The 25,304-nt window shown below is 41.9% G+C and overlaps 1 protein-coding gene across 1 annotated transcript; it reads left to right on the top strand.

The window, feature by feature from the left end:
* Positions 1–13,741: 13,741 nt before the first annotated feature.
* On the top strand, positions 13,742–17,781 carry LOC137258125 (tubulin beta-4B chain). Its single transcript, XM_067795688.1, has 3 exons — positions 13,742–14,100; positions 15,808–15,916; positions 16,335–17,781. Exons 1-3 carry the CDS (start codon positions 14,044–14,046, stop codon positions 17,507–17,509), a joined length of 1,341 nt encoding a protein of 446 aa, XP_067651789.1. The 5' UTR covers positions 13,742–14,043; the 3' UTR covers positions 17,510–17,781.
* The last annotated feature ends 7,523 nt before the right edge of the window (positions 17,782–25,304 follow it).

Below are 25,304 nucleotides of genomic sequence, written 5' to 3'. Positions count from 1 at the left end.
TGTAAGTGCGTTGGGGATAATATATATGTGAGGATGTAAGGCCAATGGTACATGTGTATGAGGGTGTAAGGGGATAATATGTGTTTGTCAGGGTGTAAGAGGGATGGCACATTTGTATGAGGGCGTAGGGGATAATATATGTGGTCAGGGTGGAAGGGCGAGGGTACACGTGAGAGTGGGTATAATATATGTGTGTCAGGGTTCTAGGGTGATGTTGCATGTGTCTCAGGAAGGTGTGTGTGTGTGTGTGTGTGTGTGTGTGTGTGTGTGTGTGTGTGTGTGTGTGTGTGTGTGTGTGTGTGTGTGTGTGTGTGTGTAATTTGGAACAGGCCATGTGTATGTTTGTGAGGGTGAAATGGGTGATATGAATGTGTGTAAGTGAATGTGGACCTATAAATATGTGTGTGCGGAAAAGGGGATTATGTGTATGAGTGTGAGTGTATATATACGTGTGTACGCAGATATCTTAGCGCTAAGTTAATGGTAACGCCCATACACGGGCTTACGACAGTCTTAGCGCTAAGATCCCTTGAACAAAGGGGACTGCCATACCTCCTGGTAAAGCCCCCGCTCTGCAAAACGATCTTAGCACGACGGGGCCCGTTAAAGTCTGGGGTAGAATAGGCCTTCAGCAACCTATGCTTGCCGACTATGCTTATTGTAAGAAGCGACTAACGGGACAGGGTGGTCAGGCTCGCTGACTTGGTTGACACGTGTCATTGGTTCCCAACTGCGCAGATGGATGCTCATGCTGTTGATAGCTGGATTGTCTGGTCCAGACTCGATTATTTACAAAGTTTGAATCAGAAGAAATGGGATTGCACATCTTACCCATGTGGGGGATCAAACCAGGCACGGCTCACTGAGTGAGTGAGTTTAGTTTCACGTTTCAAGTAACATACCGGCGGGGGATACTAGAAAGGGGCTTCACACATTGTACCCATGTGGGGTATCGAACCCGGTTTTTAGACGTGACGAACGAACGCTTTAACTACTAACCAGATTCAATTACCCCACAAAGCGGATTTCATTAGACGTAAAAGGTAAACCTCTTGTGAAGACCATAAGATTACAACTGGGAATCTGTAAAGATACCAGGTGTCCTATCCTACACTTGTCACATGAGTGAGTGAGTGAGTGAGTGAGTGAGTGAGTTTAGTTGTACGCCGCTTTTAGCAATATTCCAGCAATATCACGGCGGGGGACACCAGAAAATGGGCTTCACACATTGTACCCATGTGGGGAATCGAACCCGGGTCTTCGGCGTGACGAGCGAACGCTTTAACCACTAGGCTACCCCACCGCCCCACTTGTCACATGACCACTGAAACCTTGGGTCCATTAAAATATGAATAAGTCAGTGTGATTTTCACGCTGCTTTTAGCAATACTCCAGCACTCTCATGACTGCGGATACTAGAGCTAGGCTTTATTCTTTTCTGCCCATGTGGGGAATCGAACCCGGGTCTGCGGACGATTTAACACAAGACTATCCCACCGCCGCCATTTTGACAGTCTATGCTTTTAATTTTCACCTTAAATTGAAATAGAGGAAGACTATCACCATCTAACGGAAGACTATCACCGTCTAGCGGAAGACTATCACCACCAAGAGGAAGACTATCACAGTCTAGTACCGTCTAGAGAATGCCTATTACCGTCTAGAGGAAGAATATCACCGTCTAGAGGAAGACTATCACCATCTAGAGGAAGACTATCACAGTCTAGAGGAAGACTATCACAGTCTAGAGGAAGCCTATTACCGTCTAGAGGAAGTCTAGATTTCTTAGTTTCTGAGAATGGAGAGGATATATACGGGATTTTAAAATACACATTAAACGTAAATTTTAAGAAATGTATTTCTTTTATTTTGATCAAATAACCTGTGCATGTACTTAACCAATACGTGACGGTATCAGGATCTGAAGTGATTCATAAACTCATTGTTGTGTGTTTTGAATTGCGGAATGACTTAGCATAAATATCAACAAAAAACTTTTGTCACATTTGTTTTTGTGAATAGTGTTCGCTTAAAGAAGATGCAAACATATACAGATTTACAGAATATTTGTATGCACATCCAAACGACGATTGCTTCAGTGTGACTGGTTACCTGTACAGACAGGCAGATGGGAAACTGACATCTCGATGCAGACTCTTGGCCATGACGTAAAGAACGAACAGACCCCCCTCCCCCTCCCCCATACATGTGTCTAATTACGGTGATTCATGCCATCTGAACTCATCGGCCCGACCTGTGTCACGGTAACCTGGTGTGCATGTCATCTAAAAAAAAACAAAAAAAAATATTGTGAAGAATTTAATCAGTTCGCTAACAAATCTGTCTAGAAGAAGCAGCAGTAGTGTTGCAAGTTCTAATGCTTGAAAATGTGTTCTACTTTATCAACCTTTAAAATGTACTCAGTTAACGTCTCGTGGGTAGATATAAAATAGGGCAAGTGTTCTGATTTTCACACCACTGGCAGCAACATCACGACGGGAGACACCAGAAACGGTGTGCACACACTGTCTCCATGCGGAGAATAAAACCCATATCCTCGGCGAGACGAGCGTCCGCTTTAATCACAAGCCTACCCCAACAGACTTGAGAGATTTTGTGCTACTCCATAGTAAAGCTCGTTTCATAGTGCAAACTCAGTGAGATAGCATGCAGTTTTAACATGGATGCTCTTAGTCTTGTTTGATCCCGGTAACACCAAACACCAGGCGGGGAAACAACAAATACCATAGTTTAACGTCCACGGATGCGTCCAGGATTCAAACCGACTTCCTTCCGCACTCCCGGCAAATACTGTAACCACTAGCTATAGGCTGGGTTCTTAGATGTGATAGTGCATGAATACGCTGTGTCATTTAATAGTCACATGTAACCTATGTTATATTTTGGATTACTCAGTAAAGTATGGAATTTACAACATTTTTGGGTTGAGTTCGAACCGGGATTGGAACCCACAGTCAACTCTGAACTTCATTGAGAAAGTGCAGTCCCAAACACAACATGTGTTATATGGATGTGCATTGTATACTCACTTTGCTGGCTGAACCTTTCCGTCTATCTAAATCACCAGCGATTGCGTTTTACAGATGAATTGTGGTGATCGTGATTATTGTTATTGTAATTACATCATCGTCGACGTCGTCGAAGTCATCATCGTCGTCATCATCACATGAGCATTAAATTTAGATTGAAAAACACGACGAATATAATTTATCTTTGGATATCAACCTCAGTATATGAAGTATAAATTATTGCATATTTACCATAGACTTAACATAGATTTGAAGAACCATTACCCGAATGTAATGATATCAATCATTGATCCAAAACAAATATTTTCCTACCAAGCGGGTGTGGGGATGTGGGACGACTTTACTGTCATTGTCCAGGGAAGCCGTACTTATTTAGGTCTGTCTATATACCTACATGAAGTGATTTACGGACATGTTTGTTCAGTACTGGGGCTGAAGGTACGTTCTAGCCGCGCGGGTATTTTACCTTACAAGGCGTCAGGGTGAATCATTGCCATTTGCGATCACTGACGCTGTACAGCTCTGGACATGACGGTGTGACTCATATAGATACAAGCGACACGTGTGTTATGCAACGTGTGCGTTTTTGTCGTCAGACGTTGTTTGGAGAGAATCTACATTTAGACATTGCGTGGGGGACCTTGTTTTGGGCAGGGTGTTGTGAACGAGAGAGGAAAACGGGGGGAAGGACTTCTACTGAGCTGTGATGTGTAACTCTGTATCTTCATATTCCATCCTCGCATAAACAAGAAGAATCTAATTCATCTCTATCTCTCCACAATCCGTCCTCATACAGACTAAAACAAGCATAAGGTATACCCATCTCTCCACAATCCACCCTCATATACACTAGAACAAGCATTAAGTATGTGAGTCCCTCCACGAGGACAGGCATAAGGGTATATGTGTCCCTCCACACGAACAGGCATAAGCTATATGTGTCCCTCCACTAGAACAGGCATAAGGTATATGTGTCCATCCATGAGACCAGGCATAAGGTATATGTGTCCATCCACGAGACCAGGCATAAGGTATATGTGTCCATCCATGAGACCAGGCAAAAGGTATATGTGTCCATCCACGAGACCAGGCATAAGGTATATGTGTCCATCCACGAGACCAGGCATAAGGTATATGTGTCCATCCATGAGACCAGGCATAAGGTATATGTGTCCATCCATGAGAACAGGCATAAGGTATATGTGTCCATCCATGAGAACAGGCATAAGGTATATGTGTCCATCCACGAGACCAGGCATAAGGTATATGTGTCCATCCACGAGACCAGGCATAAGGTATATGTGTCCCCCCACAGTCCACCCTTACATAGACCAGAACAAGCATAAGGTATATATGACTCCCTTCACAATCCACCCCCATATAGACTAACATGATCATAAATTATACGTGTCCCTGTATAATCCACCCTATGCAGACTAGAACAAGCTTGAGGTATGTGTGTCCCAACACAAACTACCTTATATTGACTAAAACAAGCATAGGGTATGTGTGATCCTCCATTATCCACCCTCATATAGACTGAATGATCAATGTATATGTGTCCCTGTATAATACACCCTACAAAGACTAGAACATTCATCAGGTAGATGTGTCCCTCCACAGTCCACCCTTATGTAGACTAGAACAAGCATAAGGTATATGCCTCCGTTGAAAATCCACCCCATATAGACTGAAAAAAGCATAAGGTATTGGAATGCCACCACAATCCACCCTTATATATACTAGAACAGGCATAAGATATGTGTCCCTCCACAATCCATATAGACTAAATCATATAGACTAAAGCAGGTGTCCATCCACAATGATATATACTAAAACAAGCTTGAGGTATGTGTGTCCCTTCACAATCCACCTCATATAGACTGAAATAAGCATAAGGTATATGTGTCCCTGTATAACTCACCCTTGTATGTACAAGAACAGGCATAAGGTATATTTGTCCCTCCACAGTCCAACGTTATATGGACTAGAACAAGCATAGGGTATATGTGTCCCTTCACAAACCACCCCCATATAGACTAAAACAAGCATAAGGTATATGTCTCCCTTCACAACCCACCGTATATAGACTAAAACAAGCATAAGGTATATGCCTCCCTTCACAAACCACCCCCATATAGACTAAAACAAGCATAGGGTATATCCGTCCCTTCACAACCCACCCTTATATAGTCTAAACAAGCTTAAGGTATGTGTTTTCCTTCACAATCCACCCTCATATCGACAAAAACAGGCATAAGGTATATCCGTCCCTTTACAACCCACTCTTACATAAGGTATATCCGTCCCTTTACAACCCACTCTTACATAAGGTATATCCGTCCCTTTACAACCCACTCTTACATAAGGTATATCCGTCCCTTTATAACCCACTCTTACATAAGGTATATCCGTCCCTTTACAACCCAATCTTACATAAGGTATATCCGTCCCTTTACAACCCACTCTTACATAGACTAAAACAAGGATAAGGTATATGTGTCCTTCCACGATCCACCCTCAAATATACGAGAGGGAACCTACGTACGGTGTAAATGTCTCTCAAGCAGGAGTACAGTGTTGATTTAGTGGATAATTTCTTCTCCCTGGTTTTTTCCTATTCCACGATTATTTTGATTACATTGATGCCTAATACATGCTGCAGGCGAGTTAATGCCTTAACCAGAAGGCTGCTCAGCACGGCGGCATGCTGCTCCGCTGGCCGTGTCTCCTACGAACACTCAGTGGGACACAAACGTATGTGATAGCTACGAATGGCATGAACGCGCAAACATCGGAGCATAACAAACGTCCATGGTCCGAACTCAAACAGCAGTGATAGAGAATCGCAACCATTGACAACTAGCTACAGTGTCCCTTGTCAAGTGTGAGACACTATCACCACCACCACTACCACCACCACCATTACTGCCACAACAACTACATATACCCTAAGCTGATCCACTCATGAAGATCCGGGTTGGAACTGATCTTCAGCAACCCATGTCTCAGGACTGTCTCAGGCGACTGACGGAATCGGGTGGTCAGGCTCGCTGATTTGGTTGACACATGTCATCTTATGCAAGTTATCGATGCTCATGTTGTTGATCACTTGATTGTCTGGTCCATACTCGAGTATTTATATACCACCGCCAAATAACTGGAATAATATCGTTACCAATACCCAATCAAGAACCAAAGATATGTTAATCGCAATCTCCATCTCGAATACGAGAAGTTCATTTATCAAATTGCAAACAAAAGTCGAGGGACCATGCTCCACCACAACCACCACCAACATCCCAACCAAAAGTGGCTCTGTTCATCGTCATTTTCATCTCGACTAGGAAAACTACTTTAAGAGAAGTATGATAGTGAACATTCATCGCAGTGCTTCCCAGTAGTAAACGTTTTTGAGAATGTAGCATCCAATATTCGACGTTTTGTCGTCATCGGTTAATTTTAGACCCTACGTAAAACATTAGTGTTCTTCCCTTATTTCTTTCTGATGAGTATATGCGCTTTGACAGAAGAGCTGACATTGACAACGAGTATCCATTTGTACTGCTACTTTCATGGTCCAGAAAACAATATATCTGTGAGCTGGAATTCACTGAAGGGAAACTTGTATCCATTGTGAAATATTCTGAAGGAAGCGGGTGTGCGCCCCGGGTGGGGTCAATGCGTATTAATACTTAAGTAACGTTTCGCTCTGCTGCCCCTTGTTACTTAGATACGAACATACCTTTATCTCAGAGTACACCACTCGTAGCGCTTCCCTGTGCCAGAGGCCATCGACTGGTGTAAACCCGGTCAATGGCCTATGTCGGAGAGGACGGCAGGTGTGTGAGAGAGAGAGAGAGAGAGAGAGAGAGAGAGAGAGAGAGAGAGAGAGAGAGAGAGAGAGAGTGAGAGAGAGAGAAGGGGGTCGGAGAGGGGCAGAGGGAGTGAGAGATGGCTAGGAAAGAGAGAGGGGAGAACGGGAGGGAGGAGAGGAGCGGGTGGATAGGAGAGCGAAGCTGGTAAGTATCGTAGAGGTTTAAAGACGCAAAGACCAAGGTTCAATTCCTCACAGAGGTGCAACATGTCCATTCCTTCTCCTTGATACTAGATGGTTGCTAAAAGCAGTGTAAAGTCATTGATTGTCCCACACTCCCTGAACCACATCGTTTTCTCTGCTTCCATGCCCTCGCTGCGATCCTAAATATTAAAGCTAAAACTGACCAGTGAGAGCATCCATTTGTAAATGTTCATTACTATCATGCTTTCTTTATTAGCATGTTTCTACCTACAGTCAAAGGGGTGGTGTCAATCAGAAGCAGTTTCAGAAATCGATTCAAACTGTCACAAGCCAGTGATGGTAGAATAGGCAGAAATGTCACTGGCTCCTCAGACACCTTGCTTTTCCGAATAATTCATGATAATTTATTGCCAATAAAACAGTGCATATGAGAATAGTTAGAGTATTCATTTCAAATTAATTGCCTCAGACTAGGAACTCTGAGCGTCTGACATTGATAGTACACACTCTAACAATACCCATACATTTTCGAATAAATGTATCACCCACGATGTCAAAATACTCTTCTTGAATATGTTTGGTGAGGAAAATATAGAAGGGTTTTTAAGATCTACTCCAGAGAAGACAAATGTGCACGGACGGAGTCCATTTTAATACCTCCACACCGAGCGCGATGGTTTTAGCGAGGTCTAATAATGGAAGTTTAACACTAACGCCATAGAATAATAACCAGTCACGATTATTCGCCTAAACAAATTACTTTCAAGCGTAAAATCCTAAGCAACGCCGAAACCATACAAATGAACATGTAAATGCAGTGATGACACGAGGACATGCGAGTAGTTTGACCATTAGATTAAGCGTAAACGAAATAGTCCTTAAATGTATAAAGCAAAATGTATAACAGACAGTGTTGCGATTTGACTATCATTCAATATATTAGTTATTGATACATCAGCCTAATACGTGGTCTATATCAGTGATACTTTCCTGATACGTAATATGATCTTATTGACACGAGGACATGTATTCACATCTCAGGAGAGCTGTTACTTTCATCGCTCCTGATCGAATCGATATCCTTGTAAAGTATTGTTCGAATGCACACACACCTCTGGATAATGGCCTGAAAATCAAACTTCTTGCGATAAATATCACAATTATGTGTTTTATACACTGAAACACTTTCGCAGACCTATGAAATGTAAATATTTCATGAAATATTTTCACGGGTTGACAATATTCCCCTTGACAACGCTGTTTATATACAACACGTTGCAGATAGATAATGCGGTTACTAGATGACAGTCCTAGAGACATCGATTGGCTTCCCGTGACGCTATTTAATGTTCCATTGAGATATGGCTGTACCACCCAACTATAACGGTTGTTTATTACTAGTGTTGCTGTTGCTATGGGATACAGGTTTGACGGTTTGAACAACGATAATTATAAGAAGTACTTGAGGTACACATATAGACCGATGTAAGCGAGGTGTGTGTGTGTGTGTGTGTGTTGGGTGGGGTGGGGGGTGGGGGGGAGGGGGGTGGGACAACAATGTCAGGCAGACTGGTGCATGATTAAGAACATTATTTATATATTTATAAACATGTAAAATTACTTTACCGATATCGATATCTGATATCACTATTGAGTGTTTTTTCTTCAATTTTATATCAACAGAAAGACACAAATCTACTCATAGGCAACCACAGCCAGACAAACGGACGTAGACGCACACACAGACACACGCACGCATGCACGCATTAAAAAACCCCCAAACCCCCAAACATAAATGGTTCAGACTATAGACTATTCAACATTATAGCGGGATGAATACATTTACACACACCAACGTATATGAATACCATACAAAATAAACAGTATACATACTGGACAAAATAAGTTAGGGATATTAGTATTTCTATGACTGTTATTTCACCAGTGTGTCAACGTAAAAATAGGTCATTATATATCCCTAACTATATTTGTCTAGTATATAATAGGTACAAACAATTAACAAAAGAAGAATAATACTAGTAACATATTTTTACATGACATACAGACGCCTAATGTAAAACTATGGAGTCTCTGAAGTTTACTCATAATTCAGCGTATACATTTACACATATACGATACCATACAATCTATTTCCAGTATACACGCTCACAAATATAAGTATTACCACATGTAAAGTATTCCTGTCGTACGTTGTAACGTACTTCTTGTCTACATTGTAATGTATTCCTTGAGTATATTTTAACGTATTCCTGGCGTACGTTGTCACGTACTTCTTGTCTACATTTTAATGTATACCTTGAGTATATTTTAACGTATTCCTGGCGTACGTTGTCACGTACTTCTTGTCTACATTTTAATGTATTCCTTGAGTATATTTTAACGTGTTCCTGGCGTGCGTTGTCACGTACTTCTTGTCTACATTTTAATGTATTCCTTGAGTATATTTTAACGTATTCCTGGCGTGCGTTGTAACGTACTTCTTGTCTACATTTTAATGTATTCCTTAAGTATATTTTAAGGTATTCCTGGCGTGCGTTGTCACGTACTTCTTGTCTACATTTTAATGTATTCCTTGAGTATATTTTAAGGTATTCCTGGCGTGCGTTGTCACGTACTTCTTGTCTACATTTTAATATATTCCTTGAGTATATTTTCACGTATTCTTGGCGTGCGTTGTAACGTACTTCTTGTCTACATGTTAACGTATTCCTTGAGTATATTTTCACGTATTCCTGGCGTACGTTCTATCGTATTCCTCGTGTACATTGGAACTCACTATTTCGTGTGTACATAATAGGGTTATTCCCGATTACGGTTCAACGAGGCGAAGTCTGCTATCTGTATTCACAGATCCCGACTGCACATTCCAACATTGCCTGGTTTTACCTTGATGTAAAAATCTGTTTATTGATCTGAGCCTCAAATAACAATAAACCATACAGGCACATCAATATCAATGATAATGCACCTTGCTGTGTGTCGTGTCTGTGCTTTCAGTTAGCATACACTCCAAACGTCCCATGCAAGATGAAGTGTTAATATCACTCAGCACAACATAACAACAACACGCACAGACACACAGACACAGACAAAAACAGACAGACAGACAGACAGGCAGACAGACACCTCTTCTGTGGGGTGTTTGTGTGACCAAGGGACAGCATTCCCCAATATGATATATACTGAACAGCAAAGGAAACGCAACTCTGGCTTCTGTCGAGATTTAAACAGAAGACATAAATATGAACGCTTACTTTTGAGATTTCATGTTTTCGAAAATTGCGTGTCATGCCTTATTTCTGTTTTGTAATTACCATCACTAGTGAGTACTACTTTACGCATCGTTTACAAAACACCAACAATGTCACATGCTAATTGGGCTTCACACATTTCACCAATGTTGGAAATCGAACGCCTCAGGCGTGACGGGCGAAGGCTTTAACCTCTGCGCTAACCTACTAGCGAGTGTCACTGACAAGATGTATAAAGAGAGCAGAATGTTCATCCCTGAATGTGAAATTCACTTTGACGTTTATTCATCAAATCTGACTAGGTGTAAAAAAATTAGAATATTATCCAGTAAGGTACATCGATATGCTCATGAAAACTGATTCGGAAATGCATCAAAATGTAGCCCTGAGCTTCAGAATTTGGCAATGTGATTCGTATCCACAGATGTTGGCTAACAGTGGCAATGGCCTGGAACATTTCCTGTGACATAACACGTGCCTTGGGGCAGTCTGTGGACAGATAGAGGGACATATCACATGTCACTTTGTGTTGTAATTAGAACCAGGCTAATGAATGGGCTAGTCCAGCTAGAGGGGTAAGGGGTGGGGGGAGGGGAACGGAGAGGGGCTAGAAGCAGTGTACGGCGAAAAATAGACTAACGCAAATCTCTGAATATATATAATTTTCACAGTAACATTTGGATTAAAAAGGAACCCCAGTGAGATCTGAACCTGAACGTGAGGTAATCTAGACATGCTTCATGTACGGTTTTGGTATTGCAGGAAGAATTGGGAAATTAATGTGGTTAGTGATTGTGAGTTACTTTTTAATGCAATAATTCTTACTAACGTTTTGTTTCTAAATAGTAAGTCCAGATACTTTTGACAGAAACAACCAATTAATTTCAAATTGAAAATTAAGGAGACGTAATGAGCAGGGTTCCTACCTGAACCTAAGAAACACAAAATGCTTCATTAAGAGGTATACTACATAGACAGACTAGACTTCCTTGTTCCTGCACATTGTGTGAATGACGGTTACTTCCGGTATCGCAGGACATGAGTACTCGTCTCGTGAACACCTGGTGTCTTCACTTATAACCAGTGTTCCTTTAATGTCTTTCACTATTTTACCTCTCAAATGAAATACACTTCTGGTTTCTGGGTTCGGTTTTACGCCGATCTTTTGCAACATCCCAGCAATATCGCACAGAGTAGGACAATAGAAGTACGCTTGACATATCGTACCCATAAGGGGAATCGAACCCGGGTCCTCGCCATAACGAGCACGCTTACAAATATGGAAATAGAAAGTAACGAGGCCAAGGGTCCGCTGTCCTGTTATGGTTCGTGTAGATATCAGCTATGCTACATCGGGAAGCAGAACAGGGAGTGACACACGACCTGGGCGACGCGGTTTCATTATCGACATTAGCTTTGTGTTTGTCTACTTCCTGACAGGAGCATGTCAAGTGGTGAACTGTTCAAGCTCCAGTCACAGGCTTAACACGTCGAACACACCACACTCAAGCCAGGCCCGATCTTAAACATAGATGGTCGTATCGCTGTCGTATTTGATGTCCATCTCCTCACCCCACCCACCCCACGCTTAAACACACACCTACAAACACATATTTACACACACACACACACTCACTTGTTTTACTTGCACGTGCATACATATGCACATATATTTCCACATATTCATGTATTTAGAAACAAACGAATTCGCACGTGTACATGCACGAACATGTATGTACACTCACACGCTCACGCACATACACACGAGCACATAGTGATTCTCCTACATCAAATGACAAATTAAGAACCTGTAGATTGGTCAAGTCATCCATAATGAGAACTATCCATTTCATTGTAAAAACAAATCTCACAGGTCACATTTGTTCAAAACTACGGTTAAGTAATCAAAATCTCAAAATTGAATCTGGAAGATGTAGAAAAGCCTGCAACCCCGCTACAACAACGTGTCTGTGAAATGTGCTATGTCTTAGAAGATGAACAATACCATTTAATATCTTGCACCAAGTATAGCAAAAGAATGGGAATCAAACTTGCCTCACTCCAATAACAATTTTTAACATTTATTTTCAAACAGAAGTCCTGAAACTATTTAAAAAATATATCTTGACATTTACAATTTTCAATGAATGAATTCTATGTGTTACCATAGTTTCCTCATATCGTTTCCACGTGATAATACTACATATGGATTGTAAAATTGTTTTGATGCACATCATTATGTGTCTGTAATTCAGTATGTCTGTAACTTCTGTTTATATCCGTAGTTTATAGAATATTGCTACTGTTTCTTTGCGGAGTGATATGCAACAAATATCTTATCTTATATGTGAACACACGAGAGAGAGAGAGAGAGAGAGAGAGAGAGAGAGAGAGAGAGAGAGAGAGAGAGAGAGAGAGAGAGAGAGAGAGAGAGAGAGAGAGAGAGAGAGAGAGAGAGAGAGAGAGAGAGAGAGAGAGAGAGAGAGACTGACTACCTGTCTATGTGATCTCCAATATACATAATTTACATGTTTGTAAACATAGACCCCTAGGTAGGGCACCCGGTGAGTAAGGGACGTGACTAAAGAAGCAACACCGCCCGGCTTTTGAAGTTTTGTAGTGGTTAAATGTCCCCGCTTATCAATGCGTTCAATGTATTCCCGTCACTAGTCACCATGAGTATGTGCTTGTTTTATATACTGGCGTGCTTGTTTGGGGAATACATGAGACACAAAACACGTGCGTGCGTGCGTGCGTGTGTGCGTGCGTGCGTGCGTGCGTGAAGATCGAGTGAGGACAGGGTAGGGGCGGCAAACTGAAAGACTGTATAAGAGAAAAGGAGAAATCAGAGAGACGACATCTTATTTAGCAATTTGTGATTTTGTTGTTGTTTACTTGCACATAATTCAGTGCATGTGTACTGAAAGCGGGCATAGTCAAACAGTAAACTTAAAAAAACGTAGAAAAGCAATCATTGTGTCGTGAACGTCGGTTTATCTTACATGTTTTCACAAAATCAAGTGCTAAAGGATAAGAAAACGAAAGCTGTAAGTCTTTAAATCGATTTAAAAACTATAAACGGAGTGTTGTCAAACAGTTTTGGAGTAGGTTCAGTAACTACAATCTCTTGAAAAATTCGTAACGTGGATTTTTTCAACACCCTACTCTGAAACCATAATTAGAAGGCTGTGGGTTTATTTGGGTAGTCCTAAGTCTACTCAGTTCGTAAGTGTCCACTGTGATTTTACACAGAACCAACCCTTAACAGCAAATGTCATTCACATTCCTTTTAAACCATGGATATATCCCATCAAAATAACTAGCCCCTACTATTTTCATAACGTTTAAAGGGAAATAACTGCTGTTGGTCTTACCAAGGAATTTGTTACGGATCCTTCAAGGAGATCACGTGGTAAGCCATGGAGGGCAAGACGACCGTTGCTTAGCAAAAAGGGTTAAGGAGTGAGGATCAATATTGAAATGCGAATTGTAGGCCTTGTCGAGGTCTCTCAGCCAATCACAATACCCGACGGGTTTGAATTAACCAATCAGCTACGTCGACACAACCGAGGTTGCTAACAACAGGCGATTCTGTTGACCGCTTCCATAATTAGTAGTATATATACCGGTCGGTGGCTGTTTAGCGCATACTCAGTTTCTCGTCAGTGTTCGTGCTACTAGGTCTCTGTTACAAGTCAAAATGAGGGAAATCGTACATTTACAAGCTGGACAATGCGGAAACCAGATCGGAGCTAAGGTAGGACACATTTTGTTGAATATGTTGAAAGTGGCCTTTGAACTCAACCCACTCGGCCAGAAATCTGATTTAAGTGGGACACCCCTCTCACATGATAACATCGCCATACTGACGCGTGTTGGCATTTAATCATGTTTTGGGCGCACATTTCGATCCAAGTTAAGTAGGAAGGGATATTCATTTGCACGATCCGCCATTTTATAGGCCAGAGAAAAACCGTGAAGCATGACCGGCGTGGTCTGCTATAGACAAAGGCTACTGGCGGGAAGGGTTGGGTAGTTGATGTTCGCGAACAAAAATCTCATGATGTATTTACCTGATAAATGATAAATATTGTTATTGCCAAGTTAAAGGTCTGTTTTCAGTAAATCACCTTCCCCATCACTACGAGTGAATGAGTCATATGATCGGTACTGAATGGCGGCCCTGCATATATTATGATAATGGAGTGTATGTCAGCATCTTCTAGTCATTGTAAAGTTGCTACCAACATTCACATCCCCCCAACCCTTTTTCCGTGAAATTTAAAATTCATGCTTGCCACCTGTCCCATTTTCCCATCTTTTTGAGACAGATTCAAATCGTTTAATTACGAGATGGTATGTGGACCACGAGGACACAGGTGTGACGGCAGGGCGTTGCCCCAGCAACCACCGCCCGTCTGTTGGTGTCATTCATTGAGATATGAAATTCACAACACATGTTTGGCGAGGCGTCCAATGGGCGAGGAGGGTATTGTCTAGGTCGGAACGTTACGATTTAAACCTGAGCGTTACCCGCGAATCCTACCTTTCTCGAACCCTTCACTTATACATTCATGGCACTATTTCAACTGGTTATCACGATATATTGAACAGGACAATGTAAGTTGATATTACACCAAAGGTAGTTTTACGAGAAACACTGTTGTGGGCATATCAATTTGAAATTATTGATAATATAAAATAATGAAAAGGAAAGAGTTCAGCCTGTATCCCCTCTTTTTACATGGAATATCTTCACCTTCCCCTGTGTGATATTCCATCAGTTCACTGATTGTTTTTTATGCCCGCTCTAGTTTATTAAATGTATATTTAAGGTGAGATGTGCATGTCAGTTTGTAATGTTGGCTTTTGATTGGGGTGGGAGGTTTGGGCGGAACCCTTACCTAATGAAAAATTATTCGGAATTTTGTTTTAAAAAAAGTTTAAAAAAATGTTTAGATCTAGCAGTAAGATCTCGTGGTCCCAGATAATGTTCTGGTCCGACATATCCCAACATGGCGGCACTGTTTAAAGTCAACAAAGTACGCGGACAGGGAGATACACAGGACATATTTGGAGTGGGGAGTTTGGAAGACTGTGTAAACGAAGACTATCACGTTCAAGTAAACCCCGGCCTACTGGGGAATAACACACTTAACATTCGCTGGCTCTTCAGGTAAATCGTCCACGTCGCTCACCACACAAACCGCTCTGACAAGATTGACACGAGCAAAGGGCATCTTTGTAAGGAGCTTCGTCAAATGTTTTCCTTATATGGTTGAGTTCACGCTCAAAACACTCCTTGTACAAATAAACCTGGGGCTACTGCAAATGGCATGGTATGTCAACACGATGTGATATGTCATGCTGTTGTGTTTTCCCAAGTAATTGTAAATAAACACGAGTCGTTTTGTTGCATAAGAATAAATATTCTGATTAAGTTAGGTCATATTTCTTATTACAGTTCTGGGAGGTGATCTCCGACGAGCACGGCATCGACCCCACCGGCACATACCACGGTGACTCAGACCTCCAGTTGGAGAGAATCAACGTCTACTACAATGAAGCTACAGGTGAGGAATTCTGAAATGCAGCTCAACCCCGACCCCCTCAACACACAATGTGATATCTCTTTAAGGCGATGAAATGTCATTTCGTCATAATGAAGTGACTACAATTTGTACATAAAGCATGTTCAAACATCATTTGTAAATTAAGCATGATAAAATATCAATTGTTGGCTAGCAATCTGTGGACGAACTCTTCTTCACTACTGAACTGAAATATAAGATACAACTAGCATTTATGTTTAGTTTTATATCATTTTTTATCCATGGATGAAAGTTTGATTTCTGATTTTACATAGTAAGGCTTTTAAGCTCTCTGTAGTTTACCACTTTTCAAAAGGACATTCTTAAACAAAATGTCATTGTATTGAAGCAGTTATAATAAGATGAGTATTTCTTATTTTCAATTTCACTTTATTTCCAGGTGGCAAATATGTGCCCCGAGCTGTCTTGGTTGACCTGGAGCCCGGCACCATGGACTCTGTCCGATCTGGGCCCTTCGGTCAGATCTTCCGTCCAGACAACTTTGTGTTCGGTCAGAGCGGTGCTGGCAACAACTGGGCCAAGGGTCACTACACAGAAGGTGCTGAACTGGTAGACTCCGTGTTGGATGTTGTTCGCAAAGAGGCCGAGAGCTGTGACTGCCTTCAGGGCTTCCAGCTGACCCACTCTCTTGGTGGTGGCACCGGGTCAGGCATGGGCACCCTCCTCATCAGTAAGATCAGGGAGGAGTACCCCGACAGAATCATGAACACTTTCTCCGTTGTGCCATCACCAAAGGTGTCCGACACAGTCGTCGAACCCTACAATGCCACTCTGTCAGTCCATCAGTTGGTTGAGAATACAGACGAGACATACTGTATCGACAACGAGGCTCTGTACGACATCTGCTTCAGAACACTGAAACTGACCACACCCACATACGGTGACCTCAACCATCTAGTCTCAGCCACAATGTCCGGAGTGACCACTTGTCTGAGGTTCCCTGGTCAGTTGAACGCCGATCTCCGTAAACTGGCTGTCAACATGGTGCCCTTCCCTCGACTTCACTTCTTCATGCCCGGCTTCGCTCCCCTCACCTCCAGAGGAAGCCAACAGTACCGTGCACTCACCGTGCCCGAACTCACCCAGCAGATGTTCGATGCCAAGAACATGATGGCGGCCTGTGATCCCCGTCATGGTCGCTACCTGACAGTAGCCGCCATCTTCCGTGGTCGTATGTCCATGAAGGAGGTCGATGAACAGATGCTCAACGTCCAGAACAAGAACAGCAGCTACTTCGTTGAATGGATCCCCAACAACGTCAAGACAGCTGTCTGTGACATCCCCCCACGTGGTCTCAAGATGTCTTCAACCTTCATCGGCAACAGCACTGCCATCCAAGAGCTGTTCAAGCGCATCTCCGAGCAGTTCACGGCCATGTTCAGGAGAAAGGCTTTCCTCCATTGGTACACTGGCGAGGGCATGGATGAGATGGAGTTCACTGAGGCCGAGTCCAACATGAACGACTTGGTGTCTGAGTACCAGCAGTACCAGGACGCCACCGCCGAGGAAGAGGGAGAATTTGACGAGGAAGAGGGAGAAGAGGAAGTTGCCTAATATGCCCGAGGCAGTTGACCTCAAGTCTTATGACATTGTTTGGCATATTGCAAAGGGACCAACAAAAAACGCAAAGAAAGTCTGCCAAATACTGATGTGCAATTATAGTCAATGTTATTTATTATTCCGAAACATCTTAACCACTTTCGACATTTTGTCAGACTTCAAAATGCTAAAGCAAATACGTCAACGCGAAACATGTTTATATGTGATATTCATTTCGATGTTACAACCAGGTGAATAAACCACTTGCAATGTCGATACAATTAAAACTGACATTTGTTTAATTAGTAAAGTCCGAAACAATAGTTTCCGACTAAGAGGAGATCCGTCATTTATCCCAGTGGATTTGATGAATCAAGGTTAGGCTTTGGGGACACACACACAAATTATTTCATATTTGCCTGTATCCAGATCGGTGAACAAGTGTTTACAGGGATGAGAAATTTCCGCGGATCCGCGGAAATCCGCGTTTTTTTACATCCCCAGGGTAATTTTTCTGAAACGTCTAAATATATATACAGTGTTAATATTGATTTTAGAAGCCATATTTAGTGTGTAAAATGCCAAAATCCCAGGAGCTTCTGGGGGGCTTCGCCCCCAGACCCCCGACTAGTTTTCAGCTGTAAATGAAAATTTCCATTCTCATCCCTGTGTTTAACGCCTTAAATATTGTTTCTTTCGTTTGTGAAAATATCTCACCTGTAGTAGACAAATCAGTGATCGATGGTGCGGGAAAGTATTTGCACTGTAGGTGAAATCCGCCAGGGCACACTGAAACCAACCAATCCATGTTATAATAAATAACGTTTACTGAGGTACTGTAACACTGGCGTGGGGCGGTTGAGTATCCCTGTGGTTAAAGCGTCCGTTTGTCATGTCAAAATCCCTCATTTGGTTTCTTTCATGGGTAAAGTGTGTGCTGCTCATTCCTGGTGACCCCCGGCGTGATAATGCTGGAACATTGCTTGCGAACGGCGTAAAACTAAACTCGGTCTACCAAGTGCTCAAGGTGTAGGGTATCACACACTGAGTTGTAGGTATACTGTGTGGGGGTGGGGATATCTATTGAACTCTGGCATGGTATTTCAGAGGGTTACTTACTCATACATGCGCGTGTGCATTTAAATACCTCGGGTTAAGAGTAGCATGGCATTTACACCACTTTTTACATACACAACACTTAACGTCTGAGATCGTTATAATTACTGACAAATACCATACAAATACACGAAGATCCACGTATTCCTAAGTGCAACAAAGAAGTCTCTGTGGCTGAGTGGGTTAGATGGCCGACTTATGAAAACCACCCGTGACGGTCCGGGTTGGAATAGACTGGTGCTTAGTCTCTGAATAAATATAATTTTGGGAGTAACAAATAAACTTATGTAAATAAACCTAAGTGAAAAAAAGAAGCCCCAGAGAGGGCGAGATTCTAGACTTTTATATTTAGGGCTTTTGCACTGCAGAGAGAGCTAGGCAGTAGGGCAAATAATGTGGTTCAAGGAGTGTGGCAGACTAGGCTTAGAACTGATCTCCGGTGACCAGTAAGTGAGTGAGTGAGTTAGATCCAATGCCGCTGTTAGCAATATCACGGCGGGAGACATCAGAAACCCTGGTCTTCGGCGTGAAGAGCAAACGCTATGACGACTAGGCTACCTCACCGCCCCTCAGTAACCAGTGCAGGTCGTGAGATGTGGCTAACTTGATCGGGTGGTCAGACTCGCTGAGTTGTCATCGTATCCCAATTGCGGGGATGTTATATAGCTGGAATATTGCCGAGTGCGGCGTAAAACTAAACCCACTCACTTTACATATACAGAGCACAACAGAAATACAGCACATATAACATTTTTGTTTTTCACCGTAGCAGCATCAAATTCGTTTACCCAGATGATAAATACATCATCAACAAGCATAAGCTCATCAACATGGGTACACTCTCCAATCAAACATAAGAACATCAACAAGGGTACACTCTCCAATCAAGCATAAGATCATCAACAAGGGTACACTCTCCAATCAAGCATAAGATCATCAACAAGGGTACTCTCTCCAATCAAGTATAGGAACATCATCAATGGTATATTCTCCAATCAAGCATAGGAACATCAACAAGGGTACACTCTCCAATCAAGCATAAGAACATCATCAAGGCTATCGGTATTATCGCCATGGTGATGTAGTAAAAACTTTTTAGACAGAAACGTGAACTCTCAGTCTTTTAATACCTATGATATCTGAACTAAAACAGGTTAAACTTTCAGTAAAACAGATAACCTAAACTGCGTTTACCTCCATCTCTGTGGAGCCTGGGATGAACGAAGAATAGAAAGTCCATAGCTTGTGACCGAAATCCAATGAGGTGATGAACTCGTCTTAACACCATTAACCCCCCTCTTCACGGTCACAGGTCCGGGTGTGCTTGTGCGACAATCGAATGCATAAACACACAGCAAATGTTTATAAATGGTGAAAGTGTGGTTATAATCCTGCCCGGAAAGGGTTCCTCCCGACCCCCCATTTTCCTTCATCCGCAGATCAACAGGGGTAACGCTATGTGGTTCAACCGTATTATTGCGTTTTGACGGCTTTTACTTATTTTTGTGAGCCCATTAGTGATTCTTGTGTTATGTTTTGTAAATAATTCTAGTATATATCAGTTTAGAAATAGTATTTTGGATGGGGGAACGGGAGGGACTCTTACCTCCTGCCCAGTGGCGATGCTTGTAAATGTCAGTGTGAATGATAAAGCGAATGATTTGTTTGAGATTCACGACGAAAATTAAGTCTAAAACTCACCTTGACACATGTTCACTAGTCACACAGATCAAAGGTTAGCACGTGCGGGTTTGAAAAAACGTGCAAAGCGAGTTCAATTGTGGCGGGACAGTGCACCTGTTTGTTAGATTGCAAGAGTAGACCCCACTGACGTAATAATAGACTGACACTGTCGACTGGGCGAAACTTTATCTTCACGGTAGTTTCAACGGTCATTTAATAAACTCTCAGGAAATAAGCTGGGGTGCGATCCTCTGCAGTCCCACTCTGGACCTGTCTGTAGCTGTACACTGGGCTATGTTGAGTGGAAAGTGACTTTAAGTCAGACTAAATGTAATAATGGCGATAACAGTAAATTTGTATAGTATGCGCATAACTGAAACCTTGACAACACTACCCTCTTGTCTATGTGAAAGCTCTAAAAGCGACTTTCCGAATCACTTCATATATGATTAGTAACGGTCATGAGAACACATGTGTAAAACAGATCATGGATCATGAGAACACATGTGTAAATTAGATCATGGATCATGAGAACACATGTAAATTTGATCATGGATCAAGGAACGGAAGCCCACAATGATCACACCGCTATTTCTTTTTATCTTGAAAATTATATTTCTTGTCATAAACATTGAAGATCTTATTTTGATAAGTTCATATATAATCAATGAAGAAAGCTAACCATTGCGAAGTCCATTGCTGAATTTATGTTTACAGTTTATCATGCATTTCAGCATACTATAAAATAGTTTCCAATGAAATATTCAGTTTTCAATGAAATTCAGGTGTCGACATAGCAGCTTGGTATGTCGAGTTTACTGTTTTGTTCTTGAATTTTCAATAAAGTGTCTTGATGTTTGGAAATGATTAAGAAATGCCTTGTGTTTTCGAAGTAAGGTATGTACGTGTTCATTCTGGGTTCTCGGGTTTAAATTAATGTGAGCTGAAGGACGTATTAAGGCGTTATGCTTTATAAGCCTTCCATTTATATTCTGTGCATTCATAGAAATTGAAAACATTGTACAACAGTGACATGTATGGACATTTTCAAATTCAAAATGTGAACAATACACCGCCCACAGGGGCTTGTAACGCTAAAAACTGCCATCCAGGTATATATTGACCCAGATGGGGTATTAGTACTATAAAAAATGCATTCCCTGTGCAGTGAAAATCCCCATTGAGCAGTCTTAGGTATTTTGCAGCTGTCCACTATTTTCAGCGTAAAACAAGGCTGTTATGCTCGCCCACCTCTAGAAGAAAGCGATAACCCATACGTGTAAAGGGAGAGAACTCGTTTCATCGTAGTGGTTTATCAAGAAGCTGACATGATATTACGCTGGTAAGATGCTGATTGTTGTCTGACTGGAATTCCCGAGTCTATGACCGCTTTAAGCGTTATTTCAGTTACATAATGGCATCTCGACAAAATGTATGAAGAAAGCAGTGCACCTGTGTAATTCGGTCAATTAGTGTGTAGCTCAGAAAACACCATTATGCCTTTGGACACCAGAGTGTCCTCCGCTGTCATGTTTATTCTGACATCGCCATGTTCTTTATATAACTCGCCTGTCAAATTAAATCAGTTGTCATTATTCATTTATTCAGCTAATTTCATAATTTGCTCTATTGTCGCATAGACTTTTGAAAGATCTAAGGCTGAATAAAAACATTGAAACGTTTCTCAGGCACCGCCGCGTCACTTTCATTTTCATTGCCATTTATAAAAGATATATAATTTTGACTGGGCTGCGTCCCGATCACCCATTTGTCCACTGTAAGAATGGGTGTCTGTTAGAACGAGTGCGACTGAATCTACAACTCATTAACAACTGCTAAAATTCCCAAGCTGTATTTCTGAGAGAAAGAATAAAAAATGTGTTCCTTCCTCGTCTCTTTTTTTCTATCAACAATTTAAAAAAGTCCCACCGCCCTCGTCACTTTGAAAAAAATGTGCTCGAGAAACATTTAATTTCGAATTTAAATTTTTTACCACTGTAAATCTACCTCATCTAATAGCTTTGTTTAACTAAAATGTACGGTACATTTTATTTGTCAACTGTCTCCCTTGAAATGACACCACCATTTTACCCCAGCCTCGTACAGTATATTGATGTGCATGAGTATAAAGGACCGTATCATTTAATATTATATACTGCACAGCTTGCTACAACTTTCATGAAATAAATCAATATTAAACTCTCAAAGTGTTATCAATGTGCTTGCGATAAAAACCGGTATAACCGCAACAGCAGCCGAAGCGAACTCACCGTAGCATCAGAGCTGTCTCGACTAATCATAAACACCGCATTTGAATAACAAATGTCACTAAAGCATATTCAACTGTTCGCCAGATAGAGAGCAGCGATTAATGGCGTTTTGATATCCTGCTCTGATGATTACAACTGGTGGTAGTAGTGTGGGATGTACTTTCCAAATCTTGCGAGCCAGTCGGGCTAGCTATTCTTGAAAGTTACTAGCCCACAAAATAACGCATAACCTTGCATGATTAAAAGGTGTGTTATAACTTACAAGTCGGAGATAGTGATATACATGTATTTACAAGATGACTCCGTGAAAATTCACTAACCAGTCGGGCCAGTGACAGTGCACATTTACTGGCCCGACTGGATTTGTACTAGCCAAGGGCTAGCGGGCTCATGGCTGTTTCGCATACTGGGTGCTCATCACATGGATGTATAGTAACTGATAAAGGCGAATCTAGATAAGCTGACTATACAGACACGAGTCTCTTAGAGGGACAATGCATTCTTTACATTGTACTTTTTCATAAAAGTTATTGTTTAAACTGTTATTTATTATCTTTGAGACTTCTGCAAGTCTACGCTGATGTCACTGTTTGATCTGTTGCTTTAAGCCGCACTCAGCAATATTCCATCTATATGGCGGCAATCTGTAAATAATTGAGTCTGGACCAGCCAGTCCAGTGATCAAAAGCATGAGCATCAATCTACGCATTGGGATACGACGACATCTCAGAACATAACCTTTTTCACATTCTTCACGTTGACGCCCGCGATATAACGGAAACAAAGTACAGAACAGCTTTAACCCCCCCCCCCCCCCCCCCCTCACTCATTCACTTGTCAAGAGACAGAGAATAGTGATAGACTGCTAGTATGTAATGTCTACCCCACGGGGTTTATCACTTCACGAAGTTGAAAGTCGCAAAGGTGATCATGAATCAGTTTAGAGATTTGTTTCAATATTGAACTTTTTGTATGTTCTCCTTAAAGCACATGACGCATCGAAAATAGACATTTCGTCTGTCTCAAACAAACACCTCTCCAATCCCTGAACTCGAATAAATATGATATAATGCATGTATTAACTAACTAGGGATTTTCTGTACTCTTTTCGCTCGTCACGCCGATGACCACGCCTAGTTCAATTCCCTTCGTGTGAAGCCCATTTCTGGCCCCCACTGTGATATTACCGGAAAACTATGCTCACTCACACTGATCCCAACACAGCGCAAGGTTATATCCTTAGTCCCCACCGTCGCAGCTCTATTCCCAGCACACGCTACTGATAGTTTTGTACCCTGTCCAAACATCGGGTGCAATCTTTGATGTACTCCTTCCCTCCACAGACGGTCGTTCCCAGCGGGGAGCATCCAGCGATAACACTGGAGTGATAGAAAGCCCCCCTCCGCTCCCCCCCCTTCCCTTTCTCTCTCTCTAAGTCGTCTCTTGGGTTGCTGAAGATCAGCATGGTGTTGCTGAAGATCAATTCTAACCCGGATCGTCTCCTGCCCATGTCTGAACATGTCCGTTTATAAACTGTTTTGCTGGATATACAACTGCTTTATTCTGTATAGGCGACGTTTCGACGTAGATTCAAATGTCATTGTCAAGCAAGTCATCACCCAACTTCTAGGATGCGAGATTCATTTATACATACATTCAGTGAAAGATCTGCACGCGCCTGTTTGAGAAATTCAATAATGACTCACAATATGTAAACATAAACTCATGTGATGTATTGGGGCTCCCTACTGCAGCTGGTGTCAGCTGTCGTACATCATCGTTTCTAACGGCACGTGTCGTCGCTCTGTGTGGTTTTGAATGGCAAGGGAAGCAACTCTTGACACGTTTGAAGTGAAACTACGGACAAAGTTTACACGGCGCGGGCGAGAGTAAACAAACAATCGGGAATGCAATATTGGGTCGTTATTGAACAATTTTATTTTTTTTTTACTGTGGATGCTATGGAATACTGTAAGGGACATTCTCGCGATCTCGCATTCTCGCGATCTCGACCTTTGGGAACAAGCCTAAAAAGACAAAAGACACAAGACACAAATCTCGCGTTCTCGCAATCTCGCATTCTCGCACTTTTGTCTTTTTAGGTCTGTTTCCAAAGGTCGAGATCGCGAGAATGTCCCTTACAGTATTCCATAGGATGCCGCATATCAGAGTCTTTACGTCTTCCGGTTTAAAGCAAGGGACGCGACAATTAGAAGCATTTGATTGTCGGCCAGACATTGTTTAGGGATGATATTTTTCAACTAGAAGACATTTATTGGTTTGCTTGTTTGTTTGTCACCTTTTATTAATGTCGCTGATGGCAAATTCTAACCTTGATCTTCACAGGGGACGTCTGACGCCTGTGGTGAAGTGACGTGAGGTGAGTTGAAAGTGACGACAAATGAGCTGTGACGTGAAGCGAGCTGGAAGTGATGAAAAGTGAGGTGTAAGTGACATGAAGTACGCTGTAAGTGACATGAAGTGAGCTGTATGTGACATGAAGTGAGCTGTATGTGACATGAAGTACGCTGTAAGTGACATGGAGCACGCTGTAAGTGACATGAAGTGAGCTGTATGTGACATGAAGTACGCTGTAAGTGACGTGAAGTAAGGTGTAAGTGACATGAAGTACGCTGTAAGTGACGTGAAGTAAGGTGTAAGTGACATGAAGTAAGCTGTAAGTGACACGGAGTACGCTGTAAGTGACGTGAAGTGAGCTGTGACATGAAGTACGCTGTAAG

The sequence above is a fragment of the Haliotis asinina genome, chromosome 12, assembly GCF_037392515.1.
Source record: "Haliotis asinina isolate JCU_RB_2024 chromosome 12, JCU_Hal_asi_v2, whole genome shotgun sequence".
Lineage (NCBI taxonomy): Eukaryota > Metazoa > Mollusca > Gastropoda > Lepetellida > Haliotidae > Haliotis > Haliotis asinina.
This window is presented reverse-complemented; position numbering and strand designations above follow the sequence as displayed.

Bases quoted from the DNA above. Each gene is read 5' to 3' on its own strand.
- LOC137258125 (XM_067795688.1), top strand. From the start codon at position 14,044: ATGAGGGAAATCGTACATTTACAAGCTGGACAATGCGGAAACCAGATC. The intron at 14,101-15,807 runs GTAGGACACATT...TTCTTATTACAG, and splicing joins GAAACCAGATCGGAGCTAAG to TTCTGGGAGGTGATCTCCGA. The intron at 15,917-16,334 runs GTGAGGAATTCT...CTTTATTTCCAG, and splicing joins CTACTACAATGAAGCTACAG to GTGGCAAATATGTGCCCCGA.